Source organism: Diorhabda carinulata, chromosome 2 (assembly GCF_026250575.1).
Source record: "Diorhabda carinulata isolate Delta chromosome 2, icDioCari1.1, whole genome shotgun sequence".
Classification (NCBI taxonomy): Eukaryota; Metazoa; Arthropoda; class Insecta; order Coleoptera; family Chrysomelidae; genus Diorhabda; species Diorhabda carinulata.
The window spans coordinates 23,374,575-23,397,967 of record NC_079461.1 but is presented as its reverse complement, the minus strand read 5'-3'; the positions used below and the strand labels follow the sequence as shown (position 1 = coordinate 23,397,967).

Sequence of the window (23,393 nt, the reverse complement as noted above, 5' to 3'; positions counted from 1 at the left end):
GAATAAGTGACGAGGATTACTGTCAAAAAGTGTCTGTTTTTCACGATAATGCTTTACTTCTGAACGTGACAAAAAAACTCGTACAGGAATTTGGCTAGGACGTGTTTGATCAATCTCCGAACAACCCGGATCGCGCTCTTGAAATAGTTCCTTGGTAGTAAACATTTCCATAATGATGGAGAGCTGAAAGAACATGTCACCACATGGTTGAAAACTTAATAGGTGATCTTCTATGTAGAAGGCATACAAAAACTTGTGCCACGCTATGGCATTCCGCTAGCTATGTAGAAAATTAGTTGTAGATTTTTGTACGATAAATATTTTCTCTTTATCTATAAATGTTTTTTTATATAACTAAACGGAACTTACTTTGTTGATATATCTTATTACCTTTATTATGTTTGCTCCAAATTGATGTTGCATGAAATCATATTATTCAAAGTGATAGGTGTTATTTCTACTTTGTTCAAAAAAATGATTTTTTGATAAATTACAATCTTGTAGGTATATTGTTGGACTACCAATTTACAATTTATTCATTTCTAGTTTTCTACACATTTATAATATGTCACTAATTTTTGTTACAATATTGAAGAGAGGAAAAATTAAATACTTACTGTAGTATATTCCGTATCAACAAATCTGAGTACTTGATGCAGAGTTGCTACAATTAGAACCCCAGCAACGCTTTTGTATACGTTCGGTAATGTGCAGAATTTTCTTGCGAGCGGTGCATGACAAACGTAGATATATCTCTGTATTGCTAAACCAAGTGTTAACCATATACTCGATGTATGAAAAATGCACGGAATAATCTGGAACAAACAATGACATGTTGATCGTACAGTTTATTCATTTCCGCTAACAATCAAAATGTCAAAATGTGATTACGAAATGAAATAAACAGTTGAAAATGTGAATCGAGGCTTAGTAAAAGAAAAATATCTTTAAATTATAACCATGTCCCAGTTTCAGTTTTCTGGTCCTAAAGTCTTAAACTTTGGATATGAAACTGAACCGTATTAGCTATTAGGTCAGAGACACTCTGTCCGGGTAAACGCCTATTTCGGGTTTTACAGAAGAAAGAAAAAAACTTTTTAGAGGTATTTAGGTTAATCCTATTTTAACAGCACAATCTATTCTTTCGGCAAGTTTTTAACGATTTATGAAGGTCGTCATTTGACGAATTTCTAGAGATTCATTCAAGAAGGTACCAATATGAGAAACAATTTTGCAAACAATTTTCTAACTGCTCCTCTTTTATTTTTGTTCTTATAAATATCTAATGTTCTGTCCCAAAGTTCAAACCTCTTCTTTACAAGCTTTTATTTAGTTTCACCTTTCCCGTTGTCTGTAATCAAATTTTGTAAGTTAAATTTGATTCACTTCCCGGTTTCCGATTGAGCTGAAATTTTGTATGTATGTATAAATCGGATGAAAATGCAATATTATTATGATATAGAGCTTTGATAGTGGAGCTGAAAGATGGCCATAGGAACTCCGTAATTAAACAACGCAAGCCCATCGAGTTTAGGCTTATTTGATTTCGTCTTGAGAAAGAGAAAGAGAGCGCGCGAGAGGGAGAGAGATAAGCTCTATTGTCAATAGAAAATTTAACAATTTTACGGATAAAGCGACATTTTATATTAGATAATATAAAATAACAATTTGGCTTAATAATAATGATTATAATACATATAATATCTTACTTCATACTAAATTGAGTTATGCCAGTCTATTGAGTATATTGTAAATTATAGAATTCTGCCTCAGAATAATGAGGTCTTCCAAGCCAAAGTACCTTTGTCAATCTTTGGAACTTATTAAATGAATTTGCCATTCTTAATTCTGAAGAATAATTTTTTGACACTGAAGATGATGAAATTTTTTATCAGTTCAAATTTGGGTATAGTTAAGTAAATGTCCAAATTCTTTCTTCTAGCTATGAATGGGTCTTTCAGTTCAGTTGTGAAAATGTTTGCGAATCAATGCGTTCTACTACTTAAACCATAAATTTAACGAATAGTTCTTTTTTGTAATTTGAAGATAGATTCGGGAAGGTGCAAACTACAAGATCCCCAGAAAGGCAAACCATATTGAAGATGCGATTTGAACAACGATTAGTAAGTTGTTAAAGCAGTACGACAATAGAGCTGTTTAGATACAGATTTATTAGAAAAACAAGTAGAGGATAATTTTTTCGCCAAGGTCTTTACATGACCATTCATGGGCATCGTTAATATATAGAACAAGAAACTTGATCGAATTTGAGGACCGTATTAATTCACTGTTGAGTGAGAGCTGGTGAAGCTGCTTTGTAGGATAAAACTAAAGCTTTCTCAGTGTTTAAACAGAGGCCGTTCGCGTAAAACCAGAACATAATAGTAATGAGATCTTTGACAATGGTATAATGTAAAGCTTGTATATCTGGACCACTCCAGGTTACACTGGTGTCATACGCGAATTAAGTGAGTTTACCAGTGATTCGTAAGTCTGTGACGTCATTGATGAATACAAAGACAAGAATTGGACCCAAAACTGAACCCTGTGGTACACCACTGTTAACTGGCAATTTACTTGAAACTTAAACATTGGCTCGTACTAGTTATTTTCTACATTCAAGGTACGATACAAGCCATTTTCAAGGAGCGCCTCAGATTCCATAATACCCTAGTTTGTTAATCAGAATTTCATGACGAGTGCTTTGATACTATATGGTAACACCAGGGTCTGTTGATGGAGCTGGAAGGTGGCCGTAGGAACTCTGTAATTAAACGACGTAACGACATCGTTTAATTCGACTTGACGAGTATCTGATTGGCCGTAATATGCAACTCCAACAAATTTGAGAAAAAAAAGTTCTTTCCGTTTGCTATGAATGTGGATTACGTCTGATTGATTATGTGGATCACCTAATGTTAAGGTGAACACGTGCCAAAGGCTGAATAGTATGAGGATGTATAAACATTTTGTATAACTAACATTGGGTACCTCAGGTTGCCTCAGGGTACCAGTGCGAACCTTGTACTTATCCCTTTACAATGGACCTCTGGGGGGATGGACCATTTTACTAGTGGGAAAAACATGAACAAAAAAAATTAAAGAAAAAGAAATATTTTTAAAAACAAGCTTCTATTATCTGTTATATATATTAGTAAAATGACTCTAATAAGAAATATCATTATAATTAAGCTTCTTCGTCTACGACAAAATAATTCCATATCGATGTACATAATTATATATTTTCAACACTTCACACCTTAATTATTAAATCTTCGCGTTTTTATAATAGTTGAATTAAATTACAAATAAGAGCGTGTTACATTTTGTTGGTATAGTTAAGATGTAGGGATGGATTTGGAAATGTAATCATCGAAACAGAAGTTGATTAAAAGTTATAATAATGTACATATATTTCCAACTATACACCAATTTGACTCCCCAATAATTTGAAAATGATAACTATTCATGGAAGAAACTCGGCACGTCTTGAACACTCGACATACTTAGATTATAATCGTGCATATGTCATGAGAAATCTTGTTATCTAAGTTCAACTTTTGTCGGATATTGCGAAAGCTAAGAATTTAATTGAATCGATTTTGAGTTATAGTTTCCTTTGAATAAATGAAGAAATTTTGTTATCTTTTATATATTCCGTGGAAAATAATATTATTTCCATGCTCATAGAGAAGCACATATAGCTTGGTAATGTGGTTTCTGAAAGCATTGCATTACTGAATAAGGTGAAATAAATGGGATACGAGGGCTGATGAGTTCACGTACAATAAAAGTTGGCAAAGAGATAATTTTCAATTTTTAATTAAGTCTTCATCAAGATTAACATATTTTTCCCATCGATGCTTTGGCATTTCTAACTAATCTCGAAATAAATATTTCAAACCGCTAATTTACTACGGATGTGACTTCATTACGTGACAAAAATCGTTCTTTCAGTTGTGGAAACAGTCAGTAAGCGTTGGTTGCCAAATCTGGAGAGTTATTACTAAATTTAATAATGTAATTCAGAATTCAACATTTCTACATTCCTCTCCAAAGTGGAAACCTTCAGCTGTCTGACATCATCTTAATCTGTAAACAAATGACCTTTGAATAATTTCAGGCGTTATATTTTGTAACTTGGCTTTGATTCGATGTTATAGTGTTTACAATTATTTGAGGAAAATCCTTACAAACTATAAACTTTGAATAGCACCAATAGCAATAGTTCCGGTTACCTTGCTACTTAATATAAACTCTTTCGCCCACCCACTTTTGCGGAGATACAGTGTTCAGGTATTATCTAACCCTAGTTGCATGATTAAGTGATTAATCATAGTACTGAAATCAAATTTCTGCTTATAACTGTAAATGGTTGATACCATAGAGAAGTGAACCATTTAATGTGTCTCTCATAAAAAAGGTCCGGATATTATTCCTCTGACGATATTCCTTCCATCCAATGTGGAGTACTATCCAACCAATACCGACAAATATTTCAAGTTATGAATCCATTCAAGCAAAATGTTGTTGCATGAGAAAATTGAATGTGTCTCATTCATAATTGCTTTGCAAAACTGTAATCGGATTTTCTTCATGTAATGCTTGGTGTCATTGCACTTTATTAGATTTCAATTTATATTTTAAGTATGATTCACACAGATCTCACACTAATATAGTTATTTATTGTGAGTGATAAGGTTCTTCTTGTACACACCCGGACCTAATAAATGGTCTTCCCACGACCTGACCTGACCTACAGTGGTCAGATAGCGATAGTGTAGTCTTTTCAGTTGGGTTTTTTACTTAAAACATAACTTGTGATTTACCCCGTGTCGGCTATGACGATGACCGATTTTATTCATTCACACATGAATAATCGACTCAAATTAGTTACTATAAATCACACAATGGATAATCTAATGTCAACTAATATATTTCTGGTTGGTCATTTGCTTTCCATCCCGGCCTAGTGATGGGTAAATATTCTATTTTTAATATCTAGAATATCAGTTTCAATAATTGAAATTGTGCATTATTCAATGATCCAATCAAGCTTAATTACATAGTTTCAATTTTTATAAAGGTTTCTTCTCTTTTTTTACCTCTCCACTTATATTTTAGTAGTTTCCTTGATAATGGAAAAAACACTTCCCGATTTTTAGTGGAATAAAGAGTACACAATATATCTACATTCGTAGATTATGGATTTAATACACAAATCTAAATGAAGATAATCTGGAATAGAAGCATATATATAAAAGTTTGAGTCAGCATATCGAGAGCTTTGTTTTTCTCTGGTTTATTGCTTTCCTTTGAATTGGTTTGTTGTTGAACCATATTTCGGTAAATATGGTTATCAGTGATAAAATCAAGAATTTGTACGGAGAAAATCGTCAGTTTTGTGAAATCAAATTTGAAACTTATATATTTATACCAGCGACTCGACGGTTCAACTCAGATTGTTGATATCAAACTACTATATGTATATTTTATGTTGTTGTCGTGAATTCACCAAGAGAAGATTTGGAAGTTTTCAACAGTAATGACATATTACATCTTAACTTATTTCATTCTCTGTAGCAGTAACTTCTAATTTCTAATATGTAATTTATTTATGTATTACCGTAGGTAGAAAGAATAATATTATTAAGCAGTGCCAAAAAAATTGTGTACTATTGTGTATTAATCATAGCTAACATAATAAATATAAAACATCAAAAAAGTGGATCTTGATAATAACGTTTTGCGAAGAATTATTGAAAATTGGTATATGCAAGAAAAAACAGCGCCTTCTCTATACGCTCACAACAAAAGGTTAAGGATGACTTGGCATTCGGGGGCGGTAGAGACAGTTAAATCATGAATAAAAAAAATTTATGAAATTTATTCAAGGAAAAATTTTCTTTTCAAAAGCCATAATTAGAAGAACCATCTTAGAAGAATAAAATTGTGAAAAAAGAATATAAAATATTAAAGCTCTCTATTTGTTTAGAACAAAACAACAAACGAAATAAATTTTTTTAACTAGTTTTAATTAATGCCACTATTAAGGTGGAAACGATAATACCACGATATGAAAAAATTATCAGAACAATGATGAAAAAATTAAGTTTTAAATAGAAATTTGAAAAATTGATATTTTTCGAACTCTTGGTTGGTTTTCAGAGACCGAAGTTAAACTAAAACTTAATTTGTCCTACATATTCATGCTAAATTTTTCGCGCTAATGAACTTTCCCGTTAATTCTAGAGGGAAACCTATTTCAGATGGAAAATTTCACATTTAATATTTATCTAATAAACTAAGAGTAAATTTAAAATTTTCCAACTGTACATTTCATTTCCTAATAGACTAACTGACCAGTGTCGTGTCGTGTCTGAGTGATTTCAACAATCATCTTTTAAAATATAAGCCATCATTTCAATCTTTATATATATAAATCTTTTGAACGTGTGTTTGTAATTAAACTCCTTCTAAACGGCTGGACCGATTTTGATGAAATTTTTTGTGTGTATTCAAGGGGGATCGGGAATATCTTAGATTCACAATTTAATCAACTAGATAATGTTTTATCAATAATTTTTAAATTGTTGTTGATGTTAGAACGTTTTCCAAAGAAATCCGACAGATACAATTTCAAAATTATATCTCATTTTTAATTATACTTTACTGGAAATAGTGAATATACAAAACTAAGAAATGAAATCATAATTACAATATTTGTTTAGTACTGGAAACTTTCACTTTTAGAAGTTACCTACATTGGTTGTTGTGTATTTTTCATAGTATTTTATTTCTACAAAAAAATGCCACGTCTTCGCGGAAGAGCAAGAAATATTGGTGGACGTTCTCATAATGCGCAAACGACTTCGGTATAACTTTTCAAATACCCCTCGAAACACATCGCAACTCTATATTATTGCAATGAGAAATTCAAGCTGATTCCAACTATGCAATGAAATAAACGGTGCATCCCACTTTGAGTCGAATTTGTGTTGGGATACTAGCATCCCAGACTGCTATTTTATTTTAATTTTTTGCCAGTCGTCAATATGACCCCCACGTATGAAGAGATGTTGTTGCTGATGTTACTACACGTAATTAAGAAAAGAAGGCGTAGTGCAAAAATGAAGTTTAGTGTGGACCTTTTTAGTTGTCCGTCGTGTTAAAAGCCTGTATATTACATTGTTTGATGAACTGTGCAATGGTGAAACAAGATTTTTTATTACTTTAGAATGTCACTTCCTTCTTTCAAAGAGTTTCTAGGCTACATCCAAAGCGACATATCTAAACAAGATACAAGATTCCTTAGACCAATTTCACCCGAAGAGAAACTAGTCATAACTCTGAGGTAAGATACACCATAATAATTATTTTTACATTTACGTAGACTACATGCACAGAGTTTCTAAACTAAAAGAAAAAGCACATGAAGGAATAGTTGAAAAATTGCTTTAATTCGTAGGTGTGTGACGTTTTATAAAGTTCCAGTTTAACTTAAAGTTTACAACTTAACGTAATTAACAACTACACCACTCAAAGTTCAAATCATTTGGTAGAATACTTTGACATCATACAATACTCAAGTTAAATGTAAATTGATTGTGTCATAAGTTGTTTTTATAACTTGGTTTTAATACAGTTACCCCAAATAAGTTAAATTACTGGAATTAGATGAATCATAGGGGGAATTCAATAACGAGTCTGTGGAGGTAGAAAAGGTGCTAGTGGGGCGGGAATTTGATTGTTGAGGTTGGGTTATGTTATTCATATTTTGAGGATCAAAAGTAGGAAACTGGTTTTGTTGATTAAAAGAGGCATAAGCCGTTGGGTGTGGATGTTAAGTAGGATGGGTTGTTAATAAATGAGAAGGATTGTTTGATTGAAAATGTATGGTTGGAAAACCGAACGGAGGCTGGTTAGGATTTGACTGTTGAGGGGGCCAATGAGTGGGGGGGGATATATGGCGCCGATGGAGCCTGTGCATTAGCTATCACCGAGAGAATATCTGATCGAACTTTTAACTTCCTTTCCTGTGGTATAAGCTTCATCTCTGGTAACAAAGACAGTGAAACCAATTTGTCCCCATCAGTTTCTTCACTTTTCTCTTGCACCTCACCACTGATGACTCTCTTTTTTAATACTTCAATTAACTCATCGTCTTGCTGTGTTTTTATCTGTTTGTAATTTTTTTCGGTAGTTATTGTTTCATCTTCCAACAATTCTGTAGTTTCTAATTCTGTTTCGGAGGCATTCTCATTGGAATGAATAATTTAATCCGAGTTTTTTTTTGGTTATAAGATCTAGGAAGCGAAGTTGTTCAAAGTACATGTATTGCTTTCGAGGTTTACTTTCAGAGCCATATTTTTGTTCAGATTTCCTTTTGACAATCTCCCTCGCATAGCTACCTCGGACATGTTTCCATTTTTTCATGATAATTTTGGCTGAAATAAAAAAATACGCATTAAAACAGTAATGTATTAGAAACAGCGCAAATTTACATTAACATAGAGTATGCTTGAATTTTTTATTTCTTTACAGGTATCTCGCTACTGGAAAATCAATGGCTTAGGATATCAGTATCGGGTGAGCCAGCCTTCTATATCTGGGATTGTGCGGGAAGTTACCAACGCAATTTGGAAAAACCTCAAACCTATATGCTTTCCAGAGTTTTGTGAAAAGTTTTGGTTAATAACGGCAACACCATTTTATGAGAAAATTAATTTCCCTCATTGCCTTGGGGCTATTGATGGCAAACAAACCAAAAAACAGTGGTTAATTGTATTATAACTATTTCTCCTTAGTTTTAATTGCAATGTGTGAGGCTTCTTACAAATTTACCTATATTGACGTTGGTGCATACGGAAAGTCTGCAGATTCTACAGTGTGGAAAGGAAGCACATTTTATAAACTGCTTCAGGAAAGATCGCTGAACATGCAATGATGCAATGCCATTTGTGTTTGTAGCTGATGAAGGATTTGGGCTGTCTAACAACATCCTAAGGTCGTATACAAGAAAATCACTTTCAGAAAAAAAAAAGAATTTTCCATCACCTTCTCTGTCGTTCAAGAAGAAACATTGAATGCTCTTTTGGTATATTAACTAAAAAATGGCGTATTTTTCACCGCCCGATGGATGTTGACATCTCTTTGTGTGAGAACATTGTGAAAGGTAGAGTAGAGTTGAAGATTGCTTAAATATGGATGGTTTGTATGATATTGATCTAGAACATTGTGAGCAACCTAGAAAAGCAACAAAGCTGAGGGACAAATTCGCTAATTACTTTGTTTCTGAAGAGGGAGCCGTTCCATGGCAGTGGGACCGTATAAGTTATAAGAAAACCAACACCATCAAGTTTACTATTTATGAATGAGTCAAGTTGCATTTGAAAAACATAAAAAGTTGAATGTTTGCAAAAGCATATGTTTAAATATCTTATCATGAAACCTACGTTATTAGCTCTTCCCTATATGGGAAATTCGTTAACAAAATACTTGTTTTTGTTTTCCTGATGTATACATGTTTTCTTTTTAAAAGTATAATATACAGACACACTCTTATTTGACATACATATATTGCATGACTATGCAGTATATGTAAATAAACTAAATTCTAAAAGTAGAATGCTGGTAAACTTAGCGGAGATACTATTGAAAAGAATTACTTACCGATTTTATCTTTTTTAAACTGTGTCAACTCTTCAAAATCCTCAAAGATTTCCATGCATTCATTTTGTCAATCTTGTGGGCGGTTTTGTTTGTTTTTCCACTTCTTTCTTTCCTCTTTCTTTTTCTTCTTTAATTCTAGTTCTTTTTGTTTGGTTCTTCTTCTAGAGAGAAGCCTTCCGAAGGAGCATTTCCTATGTCACCCACTTTCACTCACGTCATCAAACATTTCACTTTCCATCGCAAAACACACTAAAGATATACTGTACTAGACACAGTAATTACTCGACTCGAGACGACACGTGATTTGCAGACAGCAGTCTCAGGTCCTCACGTGATCAAACTGCGTGCGGGCGCATATGTCAAATAGAGCGCCTGCTCATATGCTAGCATCCTAGTATAATGCGCTGCATTTGAACCAATGCCCCACAACCGATTTTGTGAATCCCGGGATGTAAAAGCGACCGGCTGCTCGCATTTCAGCATCCTAGCCGGGATGCACAAAATCGAGCCTCCGGGTGGCTGTTTTAACATCCGATACTGCCATCCCTAGTCTAATCGCTCCCATTTGATTTAATGCCCCGCTAACCTCCCAGGTGCCAGCATGCCGGATGCTAGCATCCTAGTATAATGGTAGCCTTAGTCTTGATCAAGTACTCATACAGATCACATCTGGTAAGAAGACATAAAACGTCTTAGTGCGTTAAGTAAGTGGAATATATAAAACTTATTCTCATGTAACCTTTCATAGGTAAGTTATTAAGAAATTACTCAATTATTAGTATGTTTAACTTCAAAGTTACTGAATAGTATGGACCGAACTCGTTCGAAGTTAAAAAATTTTCAATTATTACCTCAAATATATGTTTTATAACTTGTATTATGCTTACATACATATATTAATTATAATAGTATTAGTTTAAATTTAAATTTGCTTAAGTTAAGGTAAGTATATTTGACAAATGTTTCCAATATAGAAAATACGGATTAATACTTTGCAAATATACCATAACATTTATTTATAACTTAATCACAAATATTGTTCAGGACAGAAGAAAGTGCCACTCTTCGATTTTTATGTTTTAAATAGGCGGTGTCAAAGAAACCATAATAATCCAACATATCATATAAAATATGTGTGAAAACGCGTAAAAGTCTCTCAGTGATTAATGTTTATTTTAAGAAGAATATATGGATTGAAGCAACATAAAGAGTTAATTGGCTTCCACGCTCTATCTAAAAGAGATGTTATCTGCTCTGCACAATTGTTTTTTTGAAATACTTTTAGAGGTTCATCCATTCATCTCCCACCAACGAGAAAATAAAAATACGAATGATATTGGAAATAATTCAATTGAATGCTCTGAGATTGAATTGCCAGATTTTGCCAATTTGTCTGAGTTTACAAAGAATTTTGTTATTTATATATCGAGATTTTTAGTAAAATACCTTCAAAACTTGAATTTATGTGGTGGAAAAATATCAAAAGATTTGTATAAACCAAAATTCTATATCTATATATATTTTGTAGATGTTGATATTTTTTTTAATTTGCAAATTCATCACTTTCCTGATTTTATTTTAATTCAGACAAATTGATTTATTTAATATATTGAATATAAAATATTTATCGATTAAAATGAAATAAATGTATCAAATGATCGATATTATTTTTTTTTCACAATAAATCCATTACCTGCTATTGTTACGCTTTTATATTTTTATGAGTACGAACCTGTCTTGGATAGAGATGGAGTGAGGCGATAATACCCCTTCCGCACTATAAGTTAACTTTTGCGCATTCCCCCTATTTTCTTTTTCTATTTTCTATTTTCTTTTTCTTTTTCTATTTATGTATTTCTATTCTCCAGTTTTGTTCTTCCTCGGCGAATTCTTTACAAATAATGCGCTGTTACTAGACTTTCTTGTAATATTTTTTTATTTATTTATTATATTACTGTGGGGTAAATTTATATAAATACTAATTAAATTGAAAACGCCGTTAATTTTCTACTATTCTGATAATATATAGGATTATTTACTGACTTCTACGGCTGTTTATATATACTATATAATCATATTCATATTCATATTCAGAATGTACGAAATCTCTAATTTGCCCTAAGCAAATAGAAAGGCCTCTTAAACATTGCCTCTATAAAAACGGCCACAACAAATTTAAACAGATTATAAAAGCAATATAAAAAAATATGATGTGCCCTCCGCATCCACAATACTTTAAATTCTAATAACATAATATAGCTGGCTTCACGGTTTATGTCATTATACGTGTTGGGAACATTATTGAGAAGCTCACTTTAGTCACAATTACTAATTAGAAAAAGAACTATAATTAACACATGAACAAGAATATATTTAGCACAGATACATACTTTTAGGCATGATATTAAGTTTTTTTACATGTGAAACTTGATATATATTTACGATTAACTCCAATTAGATATATTACTTATCTACTAAATTTAATTAACTTTGATTTGTCTACTGAAAAGTTATCAAACCAGAAAAATAATTAGCATACAATGAATCTTTTTCTTCTCTGAGAGTCACAATACTGTCAGTTTTTGAAGTCAATTCAAATATTCTCGGGTATATATTAAATTTAAATTAAGTCCCTATCAAATAATAATCTTAACTCCATGCTTGCACAAACTAAATTGAAGATACTGATTCGTTCGATGTACTTGGCTAGATACTCTTCAGGCGTCAATAAAGAAGCAAACTGATAATTTTTTTATAGAATACGCAAATAATTTGTACGTAATTGTATGCTTATAAAGTTAAATAAAATAATGTTTAAAACTTCATTTTTACACTGTATGTATGCTCGTTACACGTATTAAATATTTTTGAATAATTTTGCATCAAATTAAATTAGCAATTACGGTAAAACATAACGGCTTTTCAATAATATATAATGTATTCAAGCTTATTTACGATAAATTACATCGATTACCCTTATCCTTTCTAATTTTGGTTTTAAATCTACGATAATGGAACTATCAGGATTGGTGGTCCCAGACTATCAATTGAAGCGAGGAAGCTTTTACCTTATCGGATAAATTTCTGTTGGAGTAACGATATAAATTTGCCAATCAGTAATTTTACGACCGAAACTGACGTCGTATAATCGCGGAATATAGGGACGAGCAATTTTTGTGACAAGATACTGATGGTAGCATATTGATTTTAGAATAAAGTTTGCATTAAAAACAACAGTTAACATGTAGTTATAAAATTTTACTTTTCAATGTTTTTTCCTGTTTTCTGTAGTTGTTAGTACAATAACTTCAAATGTATTTCCCGTTTATAATGATCAAATTTAGTTTTTGATACAGCTTTTTCCTGATATATACAGGTATACTACGTAGCGGTCCATGAGTTCTTAGCTATATATAGTAAATGTGTTCGCAAAAATCTTTATGCACGCGTCAGTAACAGGTCTTAATAATCTGTACGTAAATTTTCAATTTGCTACTTCGATCCATTTTATTATAGATAGAGCACCATTCAGTCTAGTTGTATTGAAAAATGTTGCAAATTGAATTTCGCTATTTTATCAAATTTGTAACTAAAAAAAGATTAACACCAACACAAACTGAAAATAGAATGAAGTCTGTTTACCGTGACTTGGGTCCATTATTTTCATAAATCATTGGAAAATGAACCACGTACGGGAGGTCTTGTGACTGTGACAAGTATTCTAAGGATCCTACACGAGCATTTGAATATGGAGAAAATTAGTGCCAGATGGGTACTTGGAATTCTCTGCGCAGAGGAAAATCAGTGTCGAGAAGGATGTTGTGACCGATTTTTAGTGCTTTGCCGCGAGGAGCAAGAATGTGTAATCAAATCAACTATAATGGTTATAAAACTATGATCCCACAAACAAAACAGATTCCATGGAGTGGTAATGGAAAAGAGTAACCGTCTTAAAAAAAGAAAACGTCACGAAAAGCAGAAAAAATGTAATGGTCTGATGGTGTATCAGTAAATAGGTTTATTATCAGGGAAACGCCAAATTCAGTTCACGAGTTAATACAAACTTCTTGTGAAGACGGTTCTACGTCTATTGATAAGATGCTTTTTGAATATTTGAGCACTCGGTATTCCATCTAAAAGTTTTACAAATACTGTATTCTTGAATGAGAATTTATTTGATATAATCTGCATTAGACAGCATTAGCTCGATATACGTATGTAGTTTATAGTATACCAAATTAAGAGGTTACTCATTTATATCTGGTTACTGTAGAGTAGTCTTCTAGAAACGTACTTGGCGGTGTAACCATATTTACATATCATCATATTAATATTATTTCTAGATATTAGTGAAAGTAAAGGCAAATTAGATTTATTTGTCAACCAGCTACAGAATGTCATGGATAAGTTATACACAAGATACAAATCTATTTTGATCACAGAGGATTAGAAGCTAGACTTGAATGATGATGGTGAGTACTTGAAGATTTTGAAGAACATTTGACGTGCGTAAGGTCTCAGGTACTTGGTTCGCATGCAGACTAGAATACTAGTTCCTGTCTTGATTCTATAACAAACTTAGATAATAAACTGTATGCAGGGGTATAAAAGCCAATAGTGTCGGATCAAAGTGTTTTATTATTATTTATTTGGTCTGACTTTGAACGTCTAAATTCAAATCGGTATGCAAATCTCATCACTGATATTATCAGCTTATGCTGAAAAATAACATTTAGCTCTGCAGAACCAGTGAAATTATTGGGAATCACATTATATCCCGGTATAAGTTCGAGGAATATAGACTCAATGTTCTCCAAAATGTCATCACAGCTTTACTTTACGATGATCCAGTCAACTGGCTTATGGTATCCCTCTATAGAGCTACTTTAGCAGAGTTCAAAAGGTTTTTACCCTTTAGAAGGCTGCTTTGGGTATTATTCACAATACAAGAAGTCGAGTACATTGCCGCGAACTCTTCACGGGATATGGGATCCTGTCATTGCCTTACATGTCTTAACAAGCCATTCGGCTTGTTACTTTTTTCTCCAAACATTTTGAATATTACTTTGTTCACGTATTGTGGCACAGTAGTCACTTCGGATTTATTTATTATAATATTCGAGTTTTTGAAGAAATTAATTTGTTATCGACCTCCTACTTTATTCGATAAATTCAATAAAACCTCGTAATTGAATCGAATTCTTCCTCTACCTATCTACACTACAAGGATCAAAATAAATTTTAGTAAATTTTTGGTGATTTTATTCTTTATATTCGCTGGTAAGTATTTCATTGATTTTTTATTGTGTTCACTAAAATTTCTATGGATTTCTTTTGTTTTAAGCAGAACGGAACAAATAGAATAGAACAAATTCCTGTTTGGTTATATTTTAAAAATGGCATGTTACATTGTATATATTTGTATTCATAGGAGTGTTCGAGATAAGGTAACTTATTTTGATATTCATACTTATATCACCACCATGGGTGCGGTTAGACTCATTATATCCATTTTCTAGACTACAACAAACACAATATAACAAATTTAATGTTAGATTTTATAACAAGTTTCTAGATTTGCATATTGATAAAAACGTGAAAAATATAAGCCAGTTTGAAAGTTCTATGAACTTTCAAAGCGATTTTTATTATAAATTGTTTTTAGGAGACTACATATGTTTCAATTTATAGTCTTACTTATTGCATTATTATTTATATCAGAAATCTAATTTGATGAAAATATTGGTTCCAATTTTCTACTTTATCATCTCACGTTATTGATAACCGCTTAATAATTTACTATTGGGACTACAGACGTTATTGTATTTATACTAATCAATAAATCATATCGTAATGATGATATTTCCATTAAAACAATGGATTAAATCATTTTCAAGACACAGAAAAAAGTATTTGTATTGATTATGACAAATTTTTTCAGTAACACTCGAGCACTAAACTTTCAAGCTATTTCAACTTATGTTGTTTGAAATATTTTTGTTGCAAAAGGATATTTTCATCTGGATCATTTTCCTCATTTAGTGATGAACAAGAAAGATTTCACCAAGATATTTGTATAATACAGAGTATAAGTAGATGGGATGTGTCATGTATAATGACAGATTACTAATGAATTTTTATACAAGAAAATCATTAGAAAGATAGTTTTCATTTACTTTTAGAAATTGAATTATTCTTGAGGGGTTTTTCTAATCAATTGCATATATGTCATTTTCCGAAAACTGAAAGTGCCAGATATAAACAGATTTAATTTTCACGACGCCATTTATCTTCAAAGAAGCTCCTAACGTACTAGTATTATTCTGTGAAATCATCTTTGTAATAATGCGTTATCTTTATTAAAAATTTCGGAACATTCGAGTGAATTATTAGATTCCTTGGAATCAGTGAAAGGTGTTGACGTGTTTCAATATCCTTCTTCGTCAGTTTTTATCCCAAAATCGATACAAAATATGAATGCGTGAATAATTTAGTTGAAAATATAATTCGGCAAATATTCAGTTCCCTAATTTGGTTTCTTTTTATGTTAATTATTATTGCAGTAACCTTAGTTCAAGTTTAAACAGAACTTACTTCGTATCATGTCCTTCTCAAAATACTATAACTCTACTGACGTTAAAAACTTTAAATATTTATTTTGATTTTCACGATTCGAACTTCACAAAGATTTTACAAAGATTACTGTATTATTGAAGTCAAGTTGACTTCTACTTAATATACTGATCGATAGTTTCTATTCTATTATTTGTAATGTCATTTACTGTAGGAAAGTTGTTCAAATATTTCTCGTGTGATCAATTAATCGGGAAAAGCATATCCGTTTCTCATTTAATCTCTTAAAAAGTATTTTTCACAGACTAAAGTTACTTCATCCATATATAAGACTCTTTTTGTTAGCTCTTTGATCCTTTTATACTCTACAATATTTCTTGCTCACTGCTTTTCTTGGGAAGTAACATTAAGCTTCAAAGCAATTTACATTTTAAAAGTATCTGCCTACCCTAATATTTTCTTAGTTATAGACATTATTTGCATTCGTTTATAAGTATAGAGGTATTATTAAACCATTTTATTACCATAAGTCAAAAAACATTCAGATGCCCAAGTAGTATTTATTTAAATTATAATGGATAACACTAGTTTACAAAATTTAACTTTTTGTCTGTTGTCACGAATTTTATGGTTAAGTTTTTGATGCTTTGCTTTTGAATTTTATCATTTAACTATATATATGTTAATCATTAGAGGCGTTATATATATATATATATATATATATATATATATATTTATAATTTCTTTAATTTCTTATTCTTTAGACCTTTTGATATATTTATCCTTCCAAATATTCTTGGTTTTAGGTCTCTTCTGTTTTAAAATTAATTTTTTTCAATAATTTTTGAAAGATTGTTAAAAAATTGACGTTTCAACTTAACTTCAGTCTCTATCAAAATATGATATTGACATTGTCAATTTGCGTATTTATATTAATCAATAGATCACCTAGAAGTAACTAAAAAGCAAGAGTTCCAAGAAATGAGAAATTGAAGAAATGCGGAGAATATGTGAACTCAATGATTATAGAAAAGTTATAGCAGAGTTTGTGAAAAATATCTATTTTAGTATGCTCTTGGATAAAAACAAGAAGTTTTGGCTTCCAGTTGTGTGGATTATTTACGATAACGGAAGAATGGCAAAAAACTGACCATTTTGCGAGAACTACGAAATCATCTCGAAGATTGTTATATTTTTACGATGGCTAGAGATGGTGCTTCATAACCAGAAGTCGAAGCGAGTTGTTAGGCACACTACTTTTGGTTTAATCCACGTTGAGAGTCATAGAAAATCATCGCAAGAAAATATTCTCGATTTAATTCCATTTTTAGACCACAATGATTAATTTTTTTATGATATTTTTTCTTCGATGTACATGTTTTTTCGATAGTACATCTACATAGTTAAAACTCAGAAACTAAAGCTGATTAAAATCCTCATATTATATTTTTGAACATGGCCTATCGTATGTACTCAACAACAGCTATAATTTCAACAGATATACTTAATGTAAACTAGAATGAAACATACTTTTCATTAACTTAAAAGTTGTTCCAATGTACTTAAATATTGCATAATTTTTGATCTGTGTTCATTAAATATTTCATTGTTTTTAAGTAAATATTTTTCCAAAGTAAGAATATATGTGAATAAGAATGATAGGGAAAAATTATTATTTGTAAACTGTAATTTCCTATTTCAGGTCAATATTTTCTTTCGATTTACGGCACGCACCACTCCATGACTAATGTCATTGAAATTAAGAAAAGCAGAAGAAATTTATTCTACTGAATACCCTGCAGGGTATTTAATAGACTTTACGATCAACATTCAAGCCGATCAACTGAAATTGATAGTTTTCTCCTTAATTGTATATTCAGAAGTTGAATTTGGATCTCCATTGAAATTTAAGCATTTTGAGGGTATACCAACGTATATAAAATGAGAGTAAATAATAAGAGTTGAACAGAATTATAAAACAACTATAAATATACATTGTTATGATAAAATAATTTTCAAAAACAGATAATTTTAATAAAAAACAAAATAAACTTGATAATCAATTTATGGAAAAAACTACATAATTAAAATACTTGAAACAGACGTTTAGAATTTTGTGAGGCATTGCGATGGAAAATTTTATAAAAAGTGTGGTATCTTTAGACAAAGCAACGTTTTGTTTAAATGGTGCAGTAAATCTACAGAACTACACAATTGTTACTCGGCTCGAGACAGCTCCACTGGAGTGAGAAATAAAAACGCCCAGATCCCTAAAAAGATTAATGTTTGGGTAGGAATCGTCAGGAGAAGTTTTAAAGATTTTTATTTCTTTCGCGAGAAATTTAACAATTGATCTATATGCGAAACTTCTTCGTATAACGGTTCTTCCGGAACTAACTGCACTTCCGAATCTAAATAATATGGAAAACAGATACCAGTTTTTGGTTCTAGCAAATGGTGTACCTTCACATGATGGTCCTAATATTCGAAGGTTTCTGGAAAACCAGTTGAAGGAAGATGGTACTCGGATCAATAAAGTGGTTCAGGTTAATTTGCTTCCTCATCCATCGTATAGACCAGATTTGGCCACACAGCACGAAATCGAGAAGTTGGAGAAGCGTTGGAATGATTGTATTGCTCTTGAAGGAAATTACATGGATATGAAGTTAAGTGAATTAAAAAACTCTGTATCTCAAGTCCACCATCGTCTTACCCTATGCTAGATAGTGAACAGGTCATATGTTGAACAATTTCTATAAGAAATAGTTTTGGTTTAATAGACTGTTTAGTTGATTTGAAAGTTTTAATTGACAAGTAATTGTGTATTGTAAAATATTGAGCCCTTAACTAATTCTGAGCGTGAAGTAGGTAGGTGAAGGTCGTGCTCCACGTTCCTAAGTGGATAGCCATGCAACGTCCTTTCTGAAATTGGAGAAGCGTACTTACGAAGTAGGCAAACGGATTTAAATATGAAAAAGAAGGAAGAATCAGAATTTTTAATCTTTTAAAGAAGTCCCTGCAGTGAGCCCTGCTGTTTAGTGCGAGTGAATATCTAACAGCTCTCTTTTGTAGTTTGAAGATTCGGTCAAATTGAATTGCACCACAAGCACACCAGAAAGGAAGGTCATATCGAGGATGCAACTCAATAACTTCCTAACAGAGTGTTGATGAGGTGGATAAATTCAGTTCTTTGGAAACTAATCTCAGGGCAAAACAGGAGGAATTTAATTTTTTAGATAAGGTGGCAAAATATGTAATTCCCATTTCAAAGAATTGTCCACAACAAGCACTAATAATTTGACAGATTCCATGACATCAATGGTGGTGTTATTTAATAAATAAGGCTGCAATGTATTTTTGTATGATAAAACTTTGGTTTTAGAAACGTTGAGACAGAAGATCACTAGATATGTTCCTATAAAGCCGTGCGATCAGGGTTGCTCCAAAAGAAAATAGTATCGTCTGCAAATAGACATAATCACCACTGATGTCTAGATATGCGATGTCGTTTATAAACAGAAGAAACAAAATAGGGCCTAGTACTGAGCCTTGGGGTACTCCATATGGCTTGCAAGAAAACATCGTTGTATCAACCCTTACAAGCTGACTTCTTTTGGTAAGGTACGACTTAAATCAGGCGAGAGGGGTTCCCCTGAAATCGTAGTACTGCAATTTGTTAGTTCAAATATTATGATTAACATAATCTAAAGCCTTAGAAATATCACGAAAAGTTGTTGTAATGGAGTGATGGCTGTTTAGGCCAGAGTAGACATTATTTAGGGGGAAGAATATAGCATCTTTGGGCATTTGTTACTTAAAAACCCAAATTGATGAGTAGTAAGTATTTTATATTTAAACAGAAATGATAAAAGCCTCTTTTTGACCAATCTTAGATAACGTGGAAAGGAGTGCAATTGGGCAATAATTCGATGCTTGATTTTTATCTCCTCCTTTATGCAGAGGTATGATTATAGTCATCAATGGGGAAAAGTGCCCTTTTAAAATGAAACGTTAATTAAAGTGGTAAGGTGATTTAAAGTGCAATCGGGCAGACTCGAAAACATTTTTAATTCAAGTCCATCAGTTTCAGATGAGTATTTATTTTTTGTACTGCGAAGCTCTGCGAAAAACTACGGGCATAAAGAAGACACTATGTAAGTTAAACATGGTGGCCACACTGTTTCTATCAAGTCACTGTACTGTCTCGCACGTAGAACGCTCCTATACTATACATCAATTGAAAATTTTGTCGCGTCACTTCTGCTGTCCACGTAGAACGGGGGACGTACTATCTAAAATATATATAAATAAACCGATATTGATGGCGTAGTATGGTGGAAAATTTTTCTGAAGCTTTAATGGCCCTGTAATGTTTATTGAATAGCAATGAAATAGAACAGCGTACTTTTAAGTTCAACGTTGCGACAAGAAAGTAATTACTCTTCCAAGTGTGGCAATAAATCTTGCCCTACAGACATTTTTGTAGAATTAAGTGGCTTCTCATGAATGTGTTTCGGTTGCGATACAGCAGTTTTTCTCATTTATAGTTCCATCAAGGTGAAAATGAGCTTTATGCGAATAAAAAACCTAGTTACAGCGTGGTTCCCAACTGATATCTTCAAAGATTGTTTTTCCGGTGTTAAACTAGTATCCTCAAATTGTTTGATCAAGTCGAATGAGAGGTATGCTTGGCGCACATAGACCAAACAGTTCCCTGAATTAGCACGATTCTATATTCCCTCAGCTACTTTTAAGACTCAAAAAGAATCGATGTTTTTAAGGATCGAAAATGGTTTTCGATTCCATTACAAAAATTGTGAATAATTATAATGGTTTAAGAAGTACTAGAAATGATTTCTATTTTCTTCAATAAATCAAGATCGATTGTTGATTCCAAAAAGGAATTAAAAATTAATGTTGCTATTATCTTTAAATAATTGAAATGCATGAGCTGAAATCAAGTTATGAAAAATTTGATTCCCGCTTGAAAAATGTATCTATAATCTCTGTTATTTCTGTTATTTCTAATAGATGTTTTATAACTTTCCTTTTTCCATAATAGTTCGCACATCATTCAAGTACAGAAACCTCGAATACTGTTAGACTCACTTTTCCGAGAACAATAACTAGGTAATCCGTTGATTCCGGTAATAGCTAATAACTTTTAGTGTTTGTTATAAAAAAGAGCAACGGAGTGATTTGTGGGCTTTCGTCATACCAATGAAAATGCAGAAGGTATACTCTTCTCTTTCTTCCACTGAACTAATAACCTGCTACACCTGACACAGCAGACATGGAGAGATCTTTTTGTCTTGATCTCCAATTACAACAACAACATGTATGGAATAACCTTTCTCACATTTTCGAAAAATGGTCTGGATTCTGACTTTACCATAAATTCTCCACATTTGCAGGGTGTTTCAAAAAAAGTTGATCGCGTTTCTAGGATAGATAGAAAACTGAAAATTTCGGGTTTGTTAAAAAAATATTCCGTAACCGCATGCGCATTCAAGATAAAGGGCGCTGAAGAAAAAAAATAATACAATTTTTTGTGGGTTTTTCCGCAACTTTCTTGTAATATTTGACAAAAATCGTAATGATAAGGATGTAGCTGTTGCTCTTTAAATATTTTCGAAGTACTTGAAGAAAACTTATTCCTTTCAATATATGTTGGATTTTGATCAACTAAATTTAAAATTATTTTTATTTTTTTTAGGTCTCACATTCCCAGTTTCTCGAAAACGTCGTTCAATGTCTCTAGATATATTTTTATTTGGTAAGTTTCTTAGAGAGAGCTTTTCTGCACTAAAGTTTCCTCAACACTCGTCTAAGGTTAATAACATGTCAGTGTATTCAAAATTTGGGTAAACTTTGATTAGCAATATCTAATTCCACAAATAAACATTTCAGAAATGTTATTACTATTCACTCAACGTCATAACTATCAATGAATGACAGTTTTACATGGGAAACTCAGAGAAAATTCTATTGCCTTATGAAATTCAAAGTTAAATAATTATGGGTACTTAGTTATTAGGAGCATTAGTATTAAACAAACAACATTTTCCCCATATATGTTCCTAATGTATCTCGAAAGATTGTTAACATCTGGAAACCACTGATTTACTACACGTTTGACTTATCCATAGAAAATCGTTTATACACAAATGTTTTTTGAGTTTTGGAAACCGTCAGTGATGAGTGGGAGCCAAAATACGGCCTACCTTTAGATGGTGACATCTATTGTACGGATTTATATAAAGAAGCGAGAATGCTGGTAAAGAACAAATACTTCCCATAAGAAAATTCACTTCTATTATGCAGACCGAGCTATTAAAACTTATTCTCGAATGCTACAAGACCCCAAGCTACCACTCTAGCATACCTTTATTAATGATAGAAACTTTAGTTTAGTTTTGGTCATCAAAAATACTACAACACAAAGTATCCCCATTGTTAGTATTAGTATTAGTTATGGATTCATATTTTCGGTTTCATATATTATTTGGATTTTAAATGTAATAAAAATGTTTCCAATATTCTCTATGAAACCATCAGATATAATTAGAAGATTATAAACTGTATAAATTATTCTCAAATATTCCAAAATTCTCCCGATATCGATAGAGTTTACATTAATTTATCTCTTGAAGATTTATCGGTAATAATAAAACTGCGTTATTATGTAATTAACTTGAAATTGGTTGCTATCATTGGTCGTATACTTTACTCAACTGTCATCTGCTTAGAATTATAGTCCAATTAATTTATAAAACTTTATTACTGAGGCGGAATCATCACAGGGGCCAATGAAGCTATTAATCGGATAAGATAGAGATATTTATATATTTTTCGTTTCTCTACATTGGAATTCATTTTTGTGGTTCAAATATAAAACTTGAGAGAATTTACAATGAGTTTGGTTTGATATCTAGATGAAACTGAACAAACCACATATATTCTTAAGTAGAAAAAATTGAATGTATGATTTTATGAAGTATATGAAAAATGAAACTGATTACCGAAACAAAAGTGAAATTTGAAAACTAAAATATTGAGAATAGATTCATTCGTATTGAATATAAATAAAATTCAGCGTTTTTTTATGCGTTAATACTCGTATGTTCAATTATTATTGAAATGATCGA

At 31.8% G+C, this 23,393-nt stretch overlaps 1 protein-coding gene and 1 long non-coding RNA gene across 4 annotated transcripts in view; one reads left to right on the top strand and one right to left on the bottom strand.

Moving 5' to 3' along the window:
- The window catches only part of LOC130904095 (sex peptide receptor), a 258,893-nt gene that overhangs the window by 18,688 nt on the left and 216,812 nt on the right, over positions 1-23,393 (bottom strand). For all 3 annotated transcript variants that reach the window (XM_057816656.1, XM_057816655.1, XM_057816654.1), the window contains one exon: positions 618-815. In XM_057816656.1, the coding sequence (XP_057672639.1) occupies positions 618-815 (198 nt within the window). The remainder of the gene's footprint in view (positions 1-617; positions 816-23,393) is intronic.
- LOC130904098 (uncharacterized) lies at positions 14,844-19,173 on the top strand. The gene is made up of 3 exons (XR_009060812.1): positions 14,844-14,952; positions 15,020-15,119; positions 17,948-19,173. It is a non-coding gene; the product is annotated as an uncharacterized LOC130904098 (long non-coding RNA).